Source organism: Haplochromis burtoni, unplaced genomic scaffold, assembly GCF_018398535.1.
Source record: "Haplochromis burtoni strain Fernald_Lab_line unplaced genomic scaffold, NCSU_Asbu1 Contig_24, whole genome shotgun sequence".
Classification (NCBI taxonomy): Eukaryota; Metazoa; Chordata; class Actinopteri; order Cichliformes; family Cichlidae; genus Haplochromis; species Haplochromis burtoni.
Window position 1 is genome coordinate 462,453 of NW_024582385.1, and position 17,140 is coordinate 479,592.

The window sequence follows — 17,140 nt, forward strand, 5'->3', positions numbered from 1 at the left end:
TCGGTCTGACTTGGCCCCAGTTAGCACAACGAGAGGGTGATACTTCTACGGCCTGCTTTATTACTGGTTAATTTGTAGCTACATTAATGCTCTTTATGGAGACCGATTAAGAGACACACGTGATAATAAAAAAGGTTTAAAATGAATTAACCACTCATTGAAACGCTGAGTAAAAACAACATCCGGGTGCCAGAAGAAAGCAAAAAGAAAAATATACGTAACAACATGTTTTAGGGAATCATCGGCCTGACCCAAGCAGCCTCTTTTATCGTCATCATTGTTATTTTAATCTCACCATCATTAACATTAGGAGGAGATAATTGTTTGGAAACGATACACAATATGAGAGCATTACTGCATTATAGCATATGCTCCTTATGTTGATGCTGTTCTGTGTGTTCCTTTACATAAAGACACAACACAAAGGTATTTAATGGAGCGTAACAACTGACCACAATATAGGTTTAGTGTGCATTCAGATTAAAGCCCCCGGAGGGAGGGGCCCTGGTTCTTACCCTCATACACAAAGGCTGAAAGTGATCACCTGATAGATCAGATAATAGATATTTGAGTCGTTTTGTCTCGAACATCAAACATAACTTTCATATTGTCAGTCCCCCAAACCGACCGGAAGTCTCGTCCCTGTGTCTTCATCCTGACTTTACGGTGGTGCGCATCTCACCGACCTGGAATACCGATTTCCGAACATTTCGGCCTTTTCCCTCCGCTGCACCGTAAAGCCGCGTTTTCGTGCTGCGGCTTGCATTGGCGTTGTGGGGTTAAGGACAGGCTCTGTCGGTCGGTATTATGACAGAGGGAGATGACACACATCCAGAGGGAGCTGTGTTTGTTTTGTATGGCGAAATGAGGATGAGGCAGGGGGTGGAGAGTCGCCACAGAGACGCTGGGTTCCGTCCAAACATCACCGCATTTTAGCACTTCTTCAGTGCTCGGGATTTGCGTTACACGGCATCTGCTGCACCGCTCATTTTTTCCCTTTCTTGACAGTGCATGGTGGAACATGCAGCTTGTTTGAGGACACCCCCCTTCCACATACCCATTGCTGCCATGATAGGCAGAGGTCTCCTCTCGACCGTGGCTCGGCCGGTTGGAGAAGAGGCAGATTGATTTGGGACGGTGGGTCATATCTGCGGATGTTATTCCGTCTGTGGAGACTGTAAATCTCATCCGCGCGCGCACACCGTGATTCTTACTCAGGGAAAAAAAAAGGAGAAAGAAAACAACATGTCTTCTCGATCTGCATTACCGTCTGGAAACGACAGGAGTAGTGGAGACCATGTAAGTGCAATTCCAGTCTGCAGCCTGTGTTTGTGTGCCTGCAGACGATAGATCGTGCATCCCTTAAAAAAAGAAGAAAAAAAGATATCTGCATATGTGTGGCTTTGGGCAGTTTGTGGTTTTATTCATTGTGCGGGTGGTTGAGGGGAGGGGGGTCGTAGATGGTGATGTTTTTCCCGTTTGAGGCTCTGCTGTCCTGATATTGGACGGATATTTAAACAGAGCAGGCTCTTTGAAAAAAAAGGCTAACCTTGGGTGTCTGTGCAGGGAAAGCGCTGATGGCAGGCAAACAGCCCGGAATGAGTCCATCCGCATACGATAACGCTCAGTGGATATGCGCAGAAAGCCTGAAAACCAGCCGTCACCTCTTATTATAAGGCTTGGAGAGATAGTGATGTCACATCATACTCCTTGCTGCTGCTGCTGCTGCTGTTGTGTGTATGTGTGTGTGTGTTCCCTAGAAATTGGATGGGTGGGACGAGAGCAGCACAAGAGGCCAAAATAAACGTAGAGAGAATATCTGGACTGTTCGGCTGAAGCCAGGGGATTACTGCGTAAAATGATGTGCAGTCCATTGCTGCGCAGCCTACAAAGCGATCAACCCCAGAGCCAGTGGGTGTCAGACAGCGCCATACATTGTATGCTGTGGAAAACAGAAACGGCCTGCAGAAAAGAAGCAAGCTGACACCGAACAGGTTCTGCATATGTGGAATCCATCCATCTAATATCTAAATGGGCGCATGACTGATTTATGTTGCATTATGTCATTTCATTGCCCTCAACACTTTTGCACCCCCTCCCCCCACCCCAACCCCATCTGTTTGTTAGCAGAGCTTTCAGCACAGAAGGATGGGTAAGCCAATAGATGTGTGGATGTGTGTGTGTGGAAGTGAATGTGCAGGAGTGTGTGACTTTACGAGGTGTATGATTGATTGTGAATGGAGATTCATCTATTAGAAGTGATCTGGAGCTGTTACTGTTGCATCTCGATTATACGATGATGACAGATGAGTGGATGGAGCGGATGAAACTGTGTCTTGCCATATTGGCAGTCACAGGTGAGGCTTGGCTTGATGTGCAACGAACAGCGCAGGGGGATTAATGCACTCGCTTGCTCGCCACGCATGCATGTGTGTGCTGCCCGTGGTATTGGTTGGAGATGTTTGATTGTGGAGTTTGGATCCCGACTGGCACCAAGGTGGGGCAAAGGAACATGACTGGAAGCAAGAGAAGGAATAACGGAAGGTGGGGGTTAAGGCTATGAGTGGTTGTGTTTGCGTGTGAAACTAAGAGCAAGATGACATGCTGGGGGGGAATGGAAGTGTGATGCCTCAGGGCCCAGGGCTGGCCAGGGACCACTGTGTCGGCATCTGCTCCCTATTTTTTTGTTTTTGTGTTGTTGTTTTTTTACTTCTTCCTCTTACAAACAGTGAAAGGTGATACCTCTTTATTGCCCCACTCACTACCACCTGTTCTTATGTTTCCCTCTTTAATATCTTCCCTTTGTTTGTCACATGACAAGTAGCTGTTTCATGCTGTGCTGCATCAGGCTTTGCTTGTGTGATTGCATGTTGTCGTTTTCCCCTTGAAAATTATCTGTGACTCAAGCTTGAGACTATCAGAACTGCACAGCAATGCTCTAAAGTGTTGGGGTCCAGGATCAACTGTTTACAGGGTTGTGAAAGCTTCAGGGCCACCACATATTCTAGCAACAGCGTTACCTGTATCCCCTGTCAAAATGGATGAAGACATCTCTCAGCAGTGAAGTAGCAGACCTCTGAAGAAGATGATGCTGAGCCCAAAATGGAAACAGTATGTTGTGTTGGAATACAGCTGTTAGCCCAGGAACGAGGGACATGTAGTCACATGCAGATCAGCTCCAGGTTGTTGCTCGTTGTCATTACGGGTCAAACATCTGTTGGAATGATTATGGGATATGGCACCAACTTGTCATTATGAGCTTAGCAGTATTTGATATACAAAGCTGGGTTGGTTATTGTAAGTGTTGTCACCAATGTGTTTTTTGTCACTTACACAGTATGTGTTACACTGTGCAGCAATCAATGTGACAAACACTTCAGCTACTAAAAGAGAGAGGTGTCTTATTGTTTGGAGACAGAGTTTATGAGTAGCTTGAAGAGGCTGCAGGCACTAACTAATGCATGCTATTTTACTTCTGGAGGCCCATCAGTCGTTTGAGGTTGTAGATCATCCTTAAAGTCCTTTTCCAGCCTGCTGCTGCTGCTCTGTGTGATATTGCTGTTGGCACAGTGACCTAACCTCTTCCCCTTCATTTTCCTCCAGCATGTGTCACTGGGGGCCAGCCGCTCAGATAAGGCCACCAGCCAGTCCAGCCGCTCTCTGGGTGCCCGGTGCAGGAACTCGATTGCCTCTTGCTCTGACGAACAGCCGCACATAGGCAACTACCGCCTGCTCAAGACCATCGGCAAAGGAAACTTTGCCAAGGTCAAGCTGGCCCGCCACATTTTGACGGGCAGGGAGGTGAGTTACAAGAGAAACAGACATCAAAGGTGGGAGTGAGTGATGGATATAACTGTAAAAAATGAAAGGTAACACTTGGCCGATGTGCTGGTGTCCTTAATATTATCTTAAGAATCCAGTAGTATGTCTTCATGAGAGCCCTCCTTTTAATTATATTTTCTAAAAAGTACATTTTCCTTGCCTCCTAATTAGTCCTTCTCTAAAATGTATTTGTGTACTTTTCTTTGAGCCAGCTATTTTAACACAAATAGATTGACTTATCTTCTGTATCTTTAATGCTGAGCTTCAAGCTCCATATTTTATTCTTGGACTCAAGTAGAATTTCTTTGGATGACTCAAAGTTCAAAATAGTCCTTATATACTGCATGTACCTCAGCGAAGTCCTTCAGTTTAAGCCACCTTTCTTCTCATCGGCTGCCACTCACAAACAGAGAGGAGGGGCTAATGTGCTCACAAGGTGTTAGTTGTGGATACAGTGGACTCATTATATTAAACTATAGCCATGTTTAACATGAGCATGCACCACTGCAATACTACATGTATGACAGGAAATAAGGAAACACATACGAGGTCCTTTTAAGGGAAACTGGGAAACTATGAAGTGAAATTATTTCAAACTGTGGGTAAAAACAACCTAATCTAAACACACGACTAAATAATTGCATTACGTCTAATAAGATAAGAGTTAACAAGTTTTTCAATTCAGTTCCATTTTATTTATACAGCAACAACAGTCGCCTCAAGGCGCTTTATATTGTAAGGTAGACCCTAAAATAATACATACAGAGAAAAACCCAACAATCATATGACCTCCTATGAGCAAGCACTTTGGCGACAGTGGGAAGGAAAAACTCCCTTTTAACAGGAAGAAACCTCCGGCAGAACCAGGCTCAGGGAGGGGCGGGGCCATCTGCTGTGATTGGTTGGGGTGAGAGAAGGAAGACAGGATAAAGACATGCTGTGGAAGAGAGACAGAGAATAATAACTTTTAATACATGTTTTTATCATTTGTAGTACATGTTTTCTTTATGACACTTTATGATTAATTATGTATTTAACAAAGCTCGGAAAGAACTTTCATCATCTACTTAGCAGCGCCTGGTTTAGCAGCACCAGTTCTAGTCAGTAGGGATTAAATCCGCTCAAATTTGCGTGACAACAGCTTGTGGAAGTAAATGTTCCGAGTGGCCTCAGTCCATGTTTACTTGCTGTAGAAGATGATTTAAATATGCCTCTCAAAATGAGATTTTTCTGCATTTCTGAGTGCTGAGAAAAGAATTCTTAGATATGAGTCAGTTATATCAGCATCATATAAGAGTGTTGCTATCTTTTTTTCACTCATCAAAAATTCCTTGATGTCTCTTCCAGGTTGCAATAAAAATCATTGACAAAACTCAGTTGAACCCAACCAGCCTACAAAAGGTGAGTTTTTCCTTTTGATACTAATGAGACGAGGGAATATATGTGTTATGTGCTCAGGTACAAAATAGAAACGCACACTGGTTTGATGTTATTTGTCTTCATAAGCAGAAACAAAGCATTCAAGTGAGGTGGATTCTGTTGGGGGTTTAGAGGCTGGTCAGGTTTGTCCTCAGCTGCTTCCACCCTCTCACAAGGGACAGGAATGAGACAGCATCTGATAGGGAGAGGGCTCATGGGATGTGATGCTGTTTGACAGGTGCTAGGGACTGGATGGGAGTGAGAGGAGACCTCTGTTCCAGAGATCAACTCTTGTCTCTCTCCGGGCTAATCACCGGCCTGAGAGGGACTGAGTTATTTCATAAACCACAGTCACGCAACCTATACCTTCTTAGATTGCCATGAAAAGCTTGTTTCTATGCATAACAAAGAAAACAGAAGATTTTGTAGCAGTTCAGAGGTGGACTGGTACAAAATCAGCTGTCCTTGGTGTCTGTCGGGTGCATGGCACAGTCTGGTTTCTTGTTCCTGCTGGGCAGAATGTTGAGATGTGAGTGTGAACTGTAGATACTTGTATGGCTTGTTATACATGGATGTCTGGTATAGATGGAGCAGGAGCTGGGTTTATAGACACTTGGAGCTGGAGACATGGATTGAAGATTTCATTATTTTATTAATTAAAAGCTGTTGTGTCTCAAAATGTGCGCCTCATGTAGCTGTGTAATGTAGAAAAATAAAATGTATATAGAAGCTCAGAAAATGCATGTGACATGTGCTGCATCCTATAATATCCACATAATGCCAAAGTCTCAACATCACAACATGCACAAGCTCCTCTGCCTGTGCACAAGACATGAACAGACCAGGGAAAATCAAATCAGGGGCGAAATAATCCAGTTTTATTTGTGTGTAGTATGTGTGTGATTTCATTTGACTGAAGACATCTGCATGTCTGGCTTGATGCAGTCAACAAGACACTACTTCTATAGGATAGGACCCCTTGTTTACATTAATGTGGAGGGTAACACCATTGCAAAAATGTCCTGGAAGATTTTGATCACTGACTTCCTGCAATCCTCATTCTTAAAATCATATTTCTGGTGCTTATTTCATGGCATCCTGTTCAGGAGCTGTAATCCTAACTTCCATGTCATGCCATCTTCGTGGGTGCACCTTTTTTTGGATTGGATTGTGGGAGACGAGAGAGGTGAAGGAATTTTCACCAATTAGGGAGAAAACTCAACACCTGGCCACTGGTTATAGTTTTTCACATCCCTGTGGGCTAGTGAAAGTCCTTAGATTTAAACACACAAAAGAGGCCATATTAACACAATGTGGATGGTTTTGTAGAGATTAGTTGAAAGATAACAAAGTCCGAACTTAAGCATGTTAATTCAGGCAGAATACAAAAGCTAACAGTGACATCCCACATCGTTGACACCTTTGTATGTATGTAACTGGTCAATCTCGTTTAGATATTCGAGCTGCTTCAACCTGTCCGCACTTGCTACAGGTGCGTGCCACTTTGCAGCTCACCACCATTCCAGTTCCTCTTGTTCTGGCTATTTCTGACTTCATCAGTGCCATCCATCGTCTACTTTACAATGCTATGTGGTCTTATTGCTCTCCCTGCCTTCCATACATGTGCATAGAATTGGTGGAGAGGCCACAGAACAGAGCCTTGCCGCCAAATATAAATTGCTGCAGATGGAAGTAATTGTCTTCTCTTTATACGACAGTCCTGTCTGAAATGAAGTGTGTGTTAAAGACACATCACATCCAAGCAGAAATTTCTATTTCAGCGTGTTTCTGCTCTGTCTTAGCTACGGCCAGGAAGCTTATAACCACTGTTCACATGCATCCTGACATAGACCTGCTGTTTCTTTGCAGTGTTGGGGGTTTGTTTATTGTTTTGATGGATCTGACTCTTCTCAGCCTGATGAGCAAGGAATTAATGGGATGGCCTGGATGATAAGACACTTAAGCGCTACGCATCCCAAGATTCCCTCTAGCACAGCTGGAGAAGCTGGGAAGGAGCTTGGTCTTAATACCTAGGTTGCTATGGCAACAGTGATATTGGGGCACTGCTGAAGGAATTGAATGGAGGAGGAGGAGGAGGAGGGGATGGAGGGAGATGTGGGAAAGGGGAGTGAGAAAAAAAAGAATAGAATTGCTTATCGCACCATCGTTTTTTTCTTCTTCCTTTTTTTTGTAGTTGACATCATGGAAGAGAGTTGCCACCAACTGCCTTTTGTTATGACAGTGGTACTGTTACTGTATGTTCATGGAACTGGGAGAGCTGGCATCAATTTTAAAGCCCCTGACTGAAGTGTACAAATATGTGCCTCACAGTATCACAGACAGGAGGGGGGGTCAGAGTAGATGTTGGTCTGAATTTGGCTCCATTCATCACACTGCTGTGTGGGCTTTGCTTGCTCTTAAAATGAAAATCATTTTATTATGAGGACTATTATACATTTGTCTGCTCCTCTTTGGTTTTTTGTGGTAAAATGAATTGCACATTACTGTACTATAAAGACGAATGACTATATGTGTCAGAAGAGATGCGTTACAAGATAAGTTATAAATTCTTTGTTATAAAAGCGTTGTGGGCATTATAGGGCACATCGTTATTTACATCACAGACTGTACATGTACTGTACAAGATACTGTACTAGATAACCCATCAATGTATTCACTACCAGGTAATATGTCGGTCAAAAGTTCAACAGTATTTGTAGTTGCTTCACTTGCTCCCCGTTTGTTGAGAAAGGTTTGTCTCGGGCTCTCATATAACAGTTCGACTTGTTGATAAAGAACAACAAATGATGTTACTTTAAATTTTCTGGAACCTTTAAACTGGCGAATTGTCAAGGCAAGTGCTCGCAAGCACTGGATGCTGCCCTTCGACAGACTTACTAAATCTGCATGTGAAACGAAATCGTGGTTTTAGGTAGGGGTCATTAAGATGTATGCAGCTAATATTGCACACTTTAGGGAGAGCCTCACCTTCATAACATACAGTATTAGATAAAAAAAAAAAAAATTGTTAATGTGAATCATGACGAGCTACTTTAGAGATGTCCAAGAATAAAGTGTATGGCTGGAAATGAGCATGATATGTATATGTATATACAAAGAGCAACATGCAATGGACAAATGTGAGCCCCTAACTGGAATTTATCTTTAAAAAGTTCTAAATTGTGCAATTAGAAAATGACAGATTTGTTATTTTAATTTAAAAGTGAATTAAATGAAATGGAGAAAATAGTTTACATGAAGTGTTTAACTGTGCTCAGTTTCTACTGACATTTCAACTATTTTAGTATTCAGTGTCACATGTGGGAATTAACAGCAACATGCTTCAAATGAGAAGCTCAGCCTACTTATAATTGCTTGACATTTTCATGGTTCTCTGGGATCATAAAACTTCTGGGAAACTCTAGTTTAACTGACATGGATCTCTACAAAGTGAATGCAGAAATGCCCTCTCCACCACTGTATAGAGACTGGTTCCATAGTTGAAACCAGTTCTCCTGAGCACCTAATTCCACTGAGGTTTTATTTATCATGAAATGTAAATTTTGTTTCTTCTTCCAGCTTTTTCGGGAGGTACGGATAATGAAAGGCTTAAATCACCCAAACATAGGTAAGTTAATGTACACATTACTGTACTTTGTCACAAGGTGTGTGCGCAGGCAGTAGTAAAAAGGTTTGAGCTCTTAAGCAGTCACTGACTGAAGTGCAGAGTGACATCTCACATGTGTCAGTACCTCCCATTGCACTAATGATTTCCTACATATTAAGAGAGCCAGACAGATACCTGTGCATTTTTTATAACATTAACAGCTTTTGTTTTGTGTTTTGATGTTGATCTGGTTCTGTTTTGGGCTACAGTGCAGCTTTTCGAGGTGATTGAGACGGATAAGACCCTTTACCTAGTCATGGAATATGCCAGTGGAGGTAGGTACATCAACCATCATGTCCAGGAAAGCTATGATGGAGCCCAAATGATGTATAGGGTTACAGATTTGGCATCTAAGCTCCAAAATGAAATCTGTTTGTGAGAGCACTATGTGGCTGATTTTACAGATGCGGTCTTTCTTTAGGATGTGCAATAAAACAAAATAAAAGTGGTACAATTTTTTAAAAACATTGATTCCTTTTTTCATCCATATCCACAGAACAGGTTAAAAAAGGGTTCAGTTTAATATTAGCTTAATAAGATTGATTTTCACTCTCATGTAAATAGAGGAAATATATATATATAAGTGGAAGCAGCCAGTTAGCCTTATTTAGCAGATGGAATTGAAAGAATACCCTGGTTTTCCTTCTTATTTGACTTCATGTATCTAATATATGCACAAAAAAGGGATTTTTCTCAAAGATAATCAATGGCTGGTATGTTCTACAGAGCCAGAGTGGCTCTTTCCCCTTTCTAGTATTTACACAAAGCTAAGCTAGCTTTCTGTGTGTCTGTTTGGCTAGTCACACAGGGTGTGTGTTAGCTAACGGTACAGAGGCTGTATTTCCCAGGAAAGACAGAATGTGAAACAACTTTACGCAGAGACAGAAAAATGTGTAACAATGACAGGGCAGGAGAGGAAGAAGAGAGAATATTTTTAAAGATAAGGACTGCTCATTGACATTTTATAGACTGGAAACTTGAAGCTAGCTGCTAACTGTGGTGAGGTTTATAGTAATGTACCATATTGGACTGGAGCAGCTAGTGTTCATGGTCAATGTTAGGTTATATCGCAGGTATCAGACATCAAATTCAATTTAAGATGAGAATGTTGATTAGATTCATTGACCGTAATCATCCTTGATAGCTCATGTAATATCAATAACTTATGTCTTGTTGATTCAGGTGTGTCAGTAGTGTAGGGTGACCATATTTTGATTTCCAAAAAAGAGGACATTTGGCCCAGTCATGAAGAATTTTAATAATACTGTTTGTTTAAAGAAAATTTTAACATATTTAAAAGATGCCTTCTTTGTGCGATTAATGAATGGTGAAATAGAAAATGTCATATAGGCTTTTACAAGTCAACAAATGCAAAAAAAATAACTTAAAAACCTCTGGAATTAAATAATGTTACAGAAATAATGTCTCATCTGTATAAGAAAAATTATAGTGAGGTACCAGGGAGGTATTGTGCAATGGTTTCTGCTGTCTCATTTGGCGTTTCTAACCTCAGTTAATTTTGTCTGCACGCCACCATTCTTCCAGTCAAAGTATGATTGGGAATATTTTCCCTGTTCCATGGTTACTTAAGTCGGAGAAATGCCACTGTACTGGATTTCATTAAGAGCTTCAAGAGTGACTTCCACTGAATGTAGCAGTTCACACCATTGACAATAGCTTCAGTCTTGGTGGCGGCACTGCTGAACTTTTTAGGTTTTTGTTTTTTTTTAGCAACACACTAGTGCAATCCATGGATCTGTAGCTATTATGATGCTTCATAGTATGAAATGTCAGTGCGCCTTCTTTTATACTTCAAGTACATTTCAGAGCTTTAACTTTTTCACTTTTTAAGTTCAATTACTACTTTAACTTTACAAGTATTTGTACTTCTACTTAATTGAGGAATATTTATACTTTTTCCATCTGTGAGAACTGCTTTCATGCCTTATGAGTCTGAAAACAATAGCTTCCTGGTTTGCTTTAATATTATGTGGCGCGCTACATCCACACAGTTGTTGTTTTCTTGCTTGCGCACAACCAATTTTACAAACATGAAAGCCGATAATACATTTTCACAATAGAAAGAGTAAATCATAACCTTGTGTTTTGGCAATGTTATGTTGTATTTTTGATAAAAATGTTGTTGGGATGTAGTTGAAGTTGGTCATTGAGAAATATCAATAGCAAGACTGAGATCTGTCAGACTCAGTTAATTGATCCATTATAGAAACACAGTGTCAAGGGGTTTAAGTCCTTCCAAACACTCATTTACTTCGGCTGGATTTGTTCTTCACTATTTGAAAAATCGCTTTGACGTTGTCTCTCATCATTCAGAGAATTTATGTACACTACGTATGTAAAAATATGTACAATAATAATCAATAGCTCCTGGGGTATTTCCAGTGCCTGGTAGACACTCTCTGCATTGGTGTCATATTAAAAGAAAATAAATTCCTGACTAGAAAAATGTTGCTACATGCAGAAATTCAATGAAAGTGCATGTTTGCTTATGTTTAGTTATGATTAAAGACACCCTGCACTTCCGATTTTTCAGCTAGAATTTGCTATTAATCGAATCGCTCTTAATGAGCAAGGCAGTTGCAGGAGGCTGGACTTTGGTGGGAGAACCAGAGAAGTCCAACCATAATGAGAAAAACACTAGATAAAAGAGGACAAAAACATCTTCACGTTAAAAAATATTTTATATAAGTATAATAAAAAGAAAGAAAGAAAGCATTTTTTTCTGGTTATTTATTTACAGTGGATGGCATCATCACACTGTGGCAGGAAAACACCAGAAAAAAATCAAAATTGTTTATAAACTTAAACTACTGGGCCTGGGTTTCTGCGTTTTCAGTATCCTCTCCCATTATAATGATAATTATTATTATTATCAAATTTGCAAAAATTTGTCATTACATTCCCATCCTGATATAGAGACGCGCATAAAAAAAGTTAGGCTGAAGAAGGAGAATAAGTCTGACTTATTAATATCTAATGTGCCTCAGTGTTTCAGTGTTCTGACATACTCAACAGTCAATCTGACTAATAATAGTGTGCCTTCATGCTGATGCACTGGCACACCGAATAAGAATAATACATCTGATGAGCAATAAATAATGCGCCTCAATGCTATTGCATTAACACCCTCAAAAAATTGAAAACAGATATTATTCTGAGGGTGAGAAAGTCTGTTCCACTCTCATCTCCACAGTATCATATGAGACCCAGTTGTCAGTTAGCTTACCTTAGCAGAACAAAGCAGCCTATTCTATAAGGCTGTAACCTTATACGTATAGTTACAAATGGCAGTGTTGTCGATCTTGAATTCAAAAGAAATGAAAGGAAACGTTCCTTCTGTAACAAAGCTAATTTAAAGAAGCCTAAATAATATCTAAATAACCAAAACTACAGTATCACATCTTTTAATCTAAAATTGTGAAATATAATAATTTTGGTGGGCGATTGAACTCAAGTGATAGCTGTCCAGAAATGCATATGTCATGTTCAGGCACTATGACATATTGGAATATAGTGTGCCTAAACCTTTTTATGGCTATATGTGATAGACAGACTCTTTAAAAAGATGGCTGTGGGCTATGCGCTAATAGCTGCTCTGTATTTAAAGTTAATAGCATATGGGACCTCAACATAAATAAGTGAGCAGCCTCAGTGCAGTAATAATGTTGCTTTTAAACAGACTTTAGACACATTAATACCCGCCAGCACACGTATCTGTACACTATCCTTTTCCTGTTTGCGTCCATTGGTTTCTATTTGTGTCAATTTCTCGTCACCAATCCCATTTTTCTGTGTTGTGTCTGAGACCATATCATTTTTTTACTGTGACCTTGGCGAATGTCAGAGGCATTGTGTTTTGTTTTTTTTACAAGCCTTTAAGTCAGGGGGTAAAAAACAAGTATTAGGGATGCGTAGTGGTGTAAAATGCCTGTGAAGGCCATAATATGCTTTTTCCTGCAGCATGTTTAAGAGTACATAATAGTGCACAAACACGATAGTATTAAAACAACAGCTAAGCTACTGTAGAGAAATATTAGTGGTCAGACTTGGGTTATGTTTTTCAGTATTTTTATGATGCATATTTACAGATTTACAGCTAGTTTTTCGAGCAGATATAGGAAAGCAGATGTGGAGTCCTGTGAAAAACCCATGATAAACCCCATGATTCAGTAGCTTGTAGAATCAATTTTTGCTGCAATAATTCTCATGAATCATTGTCTGCAGGACTTTATAAATCTCTTACATGTTTGTGGAGGATTTTTGATGCACGCTTCTTAAAAATGTTGATTCGGTTCATAGATTTTTTTCGGGCATTTCAGTCAGGTTGTGATCTGAACTTTGAGCCATTGCAACATTTTGAATCTTTTGTAGATTTTCTGCTTGAGATCATTATGCTGTTGCATGACTCACTTTTAACGTTAACTGTCAGACAAACTGACCTTTGACTCTAAAATTTTGGCATTCTGAGGATTTCGTGGTTGACTTGGTGACTGCAAGTTGTTCAGGTCCTGTGGCTGCAGAACAAGCACAGATCATCAACCCTCCACCATCAGGCTTAACAGCTGATGCAGTGTGTTTTTTCTGATATGCTGTTTGGTTTTCTCCAAATGTAGCGACAGGCCAAACATCTTCACTTTGGTCTCATCTGTACAAAGGACATTGTTCCAGAAGTCCTATGGTCTTTTTATAATAAAGAGGCTTTCTCTTGCCAACCCTTCCAAACAAGCCATACGTTCATTCTTTTTGGGACTGAACTTTAACATTTAAAATGCTAACTGAGTCCTGTAGAATCTGTTGGTCTTGTTTTTCACATTTCTCTCAGCTTTGTACTGTCTAACACTGGTGGGGAATTTGCTGGGGCATGCACTCCTGGGAAAAGGGGTAGATGATATAAATTCAAAATGATATCACAGTATGTCAATAAAATATATGATCAGATTTTTTTTACAATATTGAAAGAAAACAGTGAACATTTTCTTGTTGCTTGCATCTAACAATCCATTTTCCATCCTTTCCCTGCTGACATTGATTACATAATTACTCATTTTAAGTGTAAATCTACTGAAATACTGCAGCAGGAGCAATATAATAGTAGTCACATAGTATTATTGCCTGTGACACAGCATAAGTCAAATGTAAGTGCAAAAGTGGTGTTTCCAATAGAAATGAAGCTTATGCGTTCAGTAAGGAAGCTCTGTAGTCACACATCTGTCTGCTTCCCAGGTGTTTGGTGGCTAATCTAAGCATTACATCACTTCCACTTTCCCACGCTTTCAAGCTCATTGCAGCAGCTGTGGTCCAGTCCAATCATCTTTCTGCCTGACTTCTTCAGCCCAATCAGCCTCCGCTCTGCTTACTTTAAATCTCACCAATCACTGTCGTTCTCCCTCGCAGAGGCCTTCATGCAATTCACCTTTCTTGCCATCTCCGCATCTCCCATGTTACTCAGACTCTATCAAAGCATCCATCTTCATTTCCACCACCAGCGTGTAGACTCCAGGGAACGGGGCCCTAATCCCTGTCACCGCTGGGATTTCATCAGTCTAATCGGCAAATAGCTTCATTGAATTCTGTGCATCAATAAAGCACGTTCAGTTCCGTCAAAGGATTTTTCCTTAGTAAAATGTGTAAAAACTGATAAAATAACTGCTTAACACTTAACAAGTAAACCCTGTAACTCCTCAGGAGTTGCTTAATTTTGTCACCTAATAGAACTGAAAAGTATTGTCTGCCAGCTGATGTTGTATCCTCGGTCAAGCTTTTTAACCATTTGCATAAAGCCCTGTTTTTCCTCCATCTCACCGCATCAGTAATTTCCATCCACTGTTTGCTCTTCCTGTCATATGGGGCGCACCTAGAGAGTGCTCCAGGGACGCTCAGTGGAGTCATATGTTTACTTTGGGTGACACATCACCAGCTGCTAGTATTTCCTCCTTCATAGCCTGGTTGTACTTTATGGTGTGTTTTTGCCTCAAGTGGTAAAATATGTTTGTTTTTTTCCACTGCAGGGACAGTTTTCTTGGATATTTTGCAAGTACTGTGCTTTCTTTCAGATTTGTTGAAGTAGCTCCTTTTTTTAGGTATTAAAAAGATATTCCCAGATTTACCTTGTTACCATGCACACTACTGAAGATATACACATGGTGTTAACTATAGCAATGATATCACGATGTGGCATTTTTATATCACGTAAAAAGTGGCCAAACCTTCTGCTTTCATAGATGTGGTCACACACAAAAGAGAAAGTATTAAAACTGAATATTTTGATTGTTTTGAGGATTAAGCAGTTTGTTATGTTATTTCATTATATGTTAGAAGGCGTCAGGAGGTATTCTGTCTCTAAAAATGCGAAGTGAGATAATTGTGATATTGAAGTAGGGTGCAGAAAAGACTTTTATCAAGTTTTTATGGCCCACATAACCAGACCTGTATGGCTTCAGTAGTTATGGATGTTCCTTCGTGTTGTTAGTAGTTGGAGGCTGCCATAGATGGCAGCCATGTGAATACAGGTCACATAAGCAAATGGGAACGTCTAACAGAAATATTAAATACATTTCAGTGAATTTGTGTCAGTTTGACCATGAAACAAGACACGTATATGCATTTTATATTTTAAAATATCTTTGAGAAATATCCAGTCATTGTTACAGACAGCCATCTTTTTAGGAGGATGTGCTAATTTTAGCCACTTTAAGCTAATGTGCATAACAGGCCTATTAGTACTGTAGCATCGCAACGCCTCAGCATACAGAAGGAAGTATTATTTAGTCTTTCCAAAGTTGTAGTCTGGTCTTATCAAACAAGATAAACCTTAAAACTATTCTCACATGGATTTTCATCACCTTCGGATGGAGCCAAGGTCGCTGCTACCCTCTTCTGTTATGCCTCAGTCGTTCATTTCCTAAAATATCAAACTGTTCCTTTGGTCTGCATGTATTATTTGTTTATTATATGTTTTCATGCAATTACATGATTTGTGGATATTAAAATTAACTTACAGTGCTTGCATCTTATTAAATATTAAAAGCTGCTGATGTGATTAAAATTGACTGTGTACGTCAGCAGTGTTTACTTAGCTAACAGCATAAAGCTTCTGGCTTTGTTACCTGACTGATGTGCTGATATGCTCCTCACAGGTGAAGTTTTTGACTACCTCGTGTCTCATGGGAGAATGAAGGAAGTTGAAGCAAGAGCCAAATTTCGACAAGTATGAATACGTTACCTCTCGGTGTCAACGTTACACCAGTTGTTGCATTTTCTTGTCGGTACTTTAAGGGTGTCTGTCTTTCTATGTCCACAGATTGTTTCTGCTGTCCACTACTGCCACACGAAGAACATTGTCCATAGAGATTTGAAGGTGAGGAAGCTCAGAGGAATGTCTGGGGCAACTTTCAGAGGGGGATTAAGGCTAGTCTAGGACTAGAAAATTTATTTCACTGACAGATTACCCTGAACTCAAAGTTGTAATCTCTGACTAGTCTTAATCTATGTCTCTGTAAAGGGTTTTTAATCACACTGATGAGTGTATGGGAGGGTAGAATGTGCAAATGCACAGTGGGCACAGTGACATATATACACAAGTCATGCCCAGTTGAACTTGTGCATTAGTGGATAACACACAGGTGCAACTTCCCTCTCCTTGTTTGCACTCTTTGTATTCAGTACAACTTTATTCTCATTGTACTCTCTTTTCTCCCCCATCCATCTTTCCTGTTCTTCCTTGTCTTTTCCATCCTGCTGTCCGTCTCTGCTTCCTCCTCTGCGTGAATGGATGTGTGAGTCAGGCAGAGAACCTCCTGCTGGATGCCGATGCCAACATCAAGATTGCCGACTTCGGCTTCAGCAATGAGTTCACCCTGGGCAACAAGCTGGACACGTTCTGTGGCTCACCGCCCTATGCTGCGCCTGAGCTTTTCCAAGGAAAGAAGTATGACGGGCCCGAGGTAGACGTCTGGAGTCTGGGAGTCATCCTCTACACGCTGGTCAGCGGCTCGCTGCCCTTTGATGGGCAGAATCTGAAGGCAAGTGGAAGGCTGGAGGAAACGATCCGTCTGTTTGTCTGTCTGGGGATACTTGAGTTTTCCTTGGTGGTTTATTGTAGCAGCGATAGGTTTTCATGCATTAGTACGCAACAACATTAAAATCACTGATTTATTCAATAACTTTGATCTTCTAGGTACCAGTGTTGGGACTAACGCGTTATTACGTAAC

At 40.6% G+C, this 17,140-nt stretch overlaps 1 protein-coding gene across 4 annotated transcripts in view; it reads left to right on the forward strand.

Annotated features, from left to right (window-relative positions):
- Positions 1-597: 597 nt before the first annotated feature.
- Positions 598-17,140, forward strand: part of mark4a (MAP/microtubule affinity-regulating kinase 4a) — a 33,953-nt gene continuing 17,410 nt past the window's right edge. Inside the window, exons 1-8 of one of the 4 annotated variants that reach the window (XM_014337989.2) lie at positions 598-1,299; positions 3,604-3,801; positions 5,170-5,223; positions 8,821-8,869; positions 9,118-9,183; positions 16,066-16,136; positions 16,230-16,286; positions 16,714-16,950. In XM_014337989.2, coding sequence (XP_014193475.1) covers positions 1,246-1,299; positions 3,604-3,801; positions 5,170-5,223; positions 8,821-8,869; positions 9,118-9,183; positions 16,066-16,136; positions 16,230-16,286; positions 16,714-16,950 — 786 coding nt within the window. In that variant the 5' untranslated portion in view covers positions 598-1,245. The remainder of the gene's footprint in view (positions 1,300-3,603; positions 3,802-5,169; positions 5,224-8,820; positions 8,870-9,117; positions 9,184-16,065; positions 16,137-16,229; positions 16,287-16,713; positions 16,951-17,140) is intronic. The other 3 variants (XM_005935991.3, XM_014337990.2, XM_005935992.3) reach the window with 3 other exon arrangements.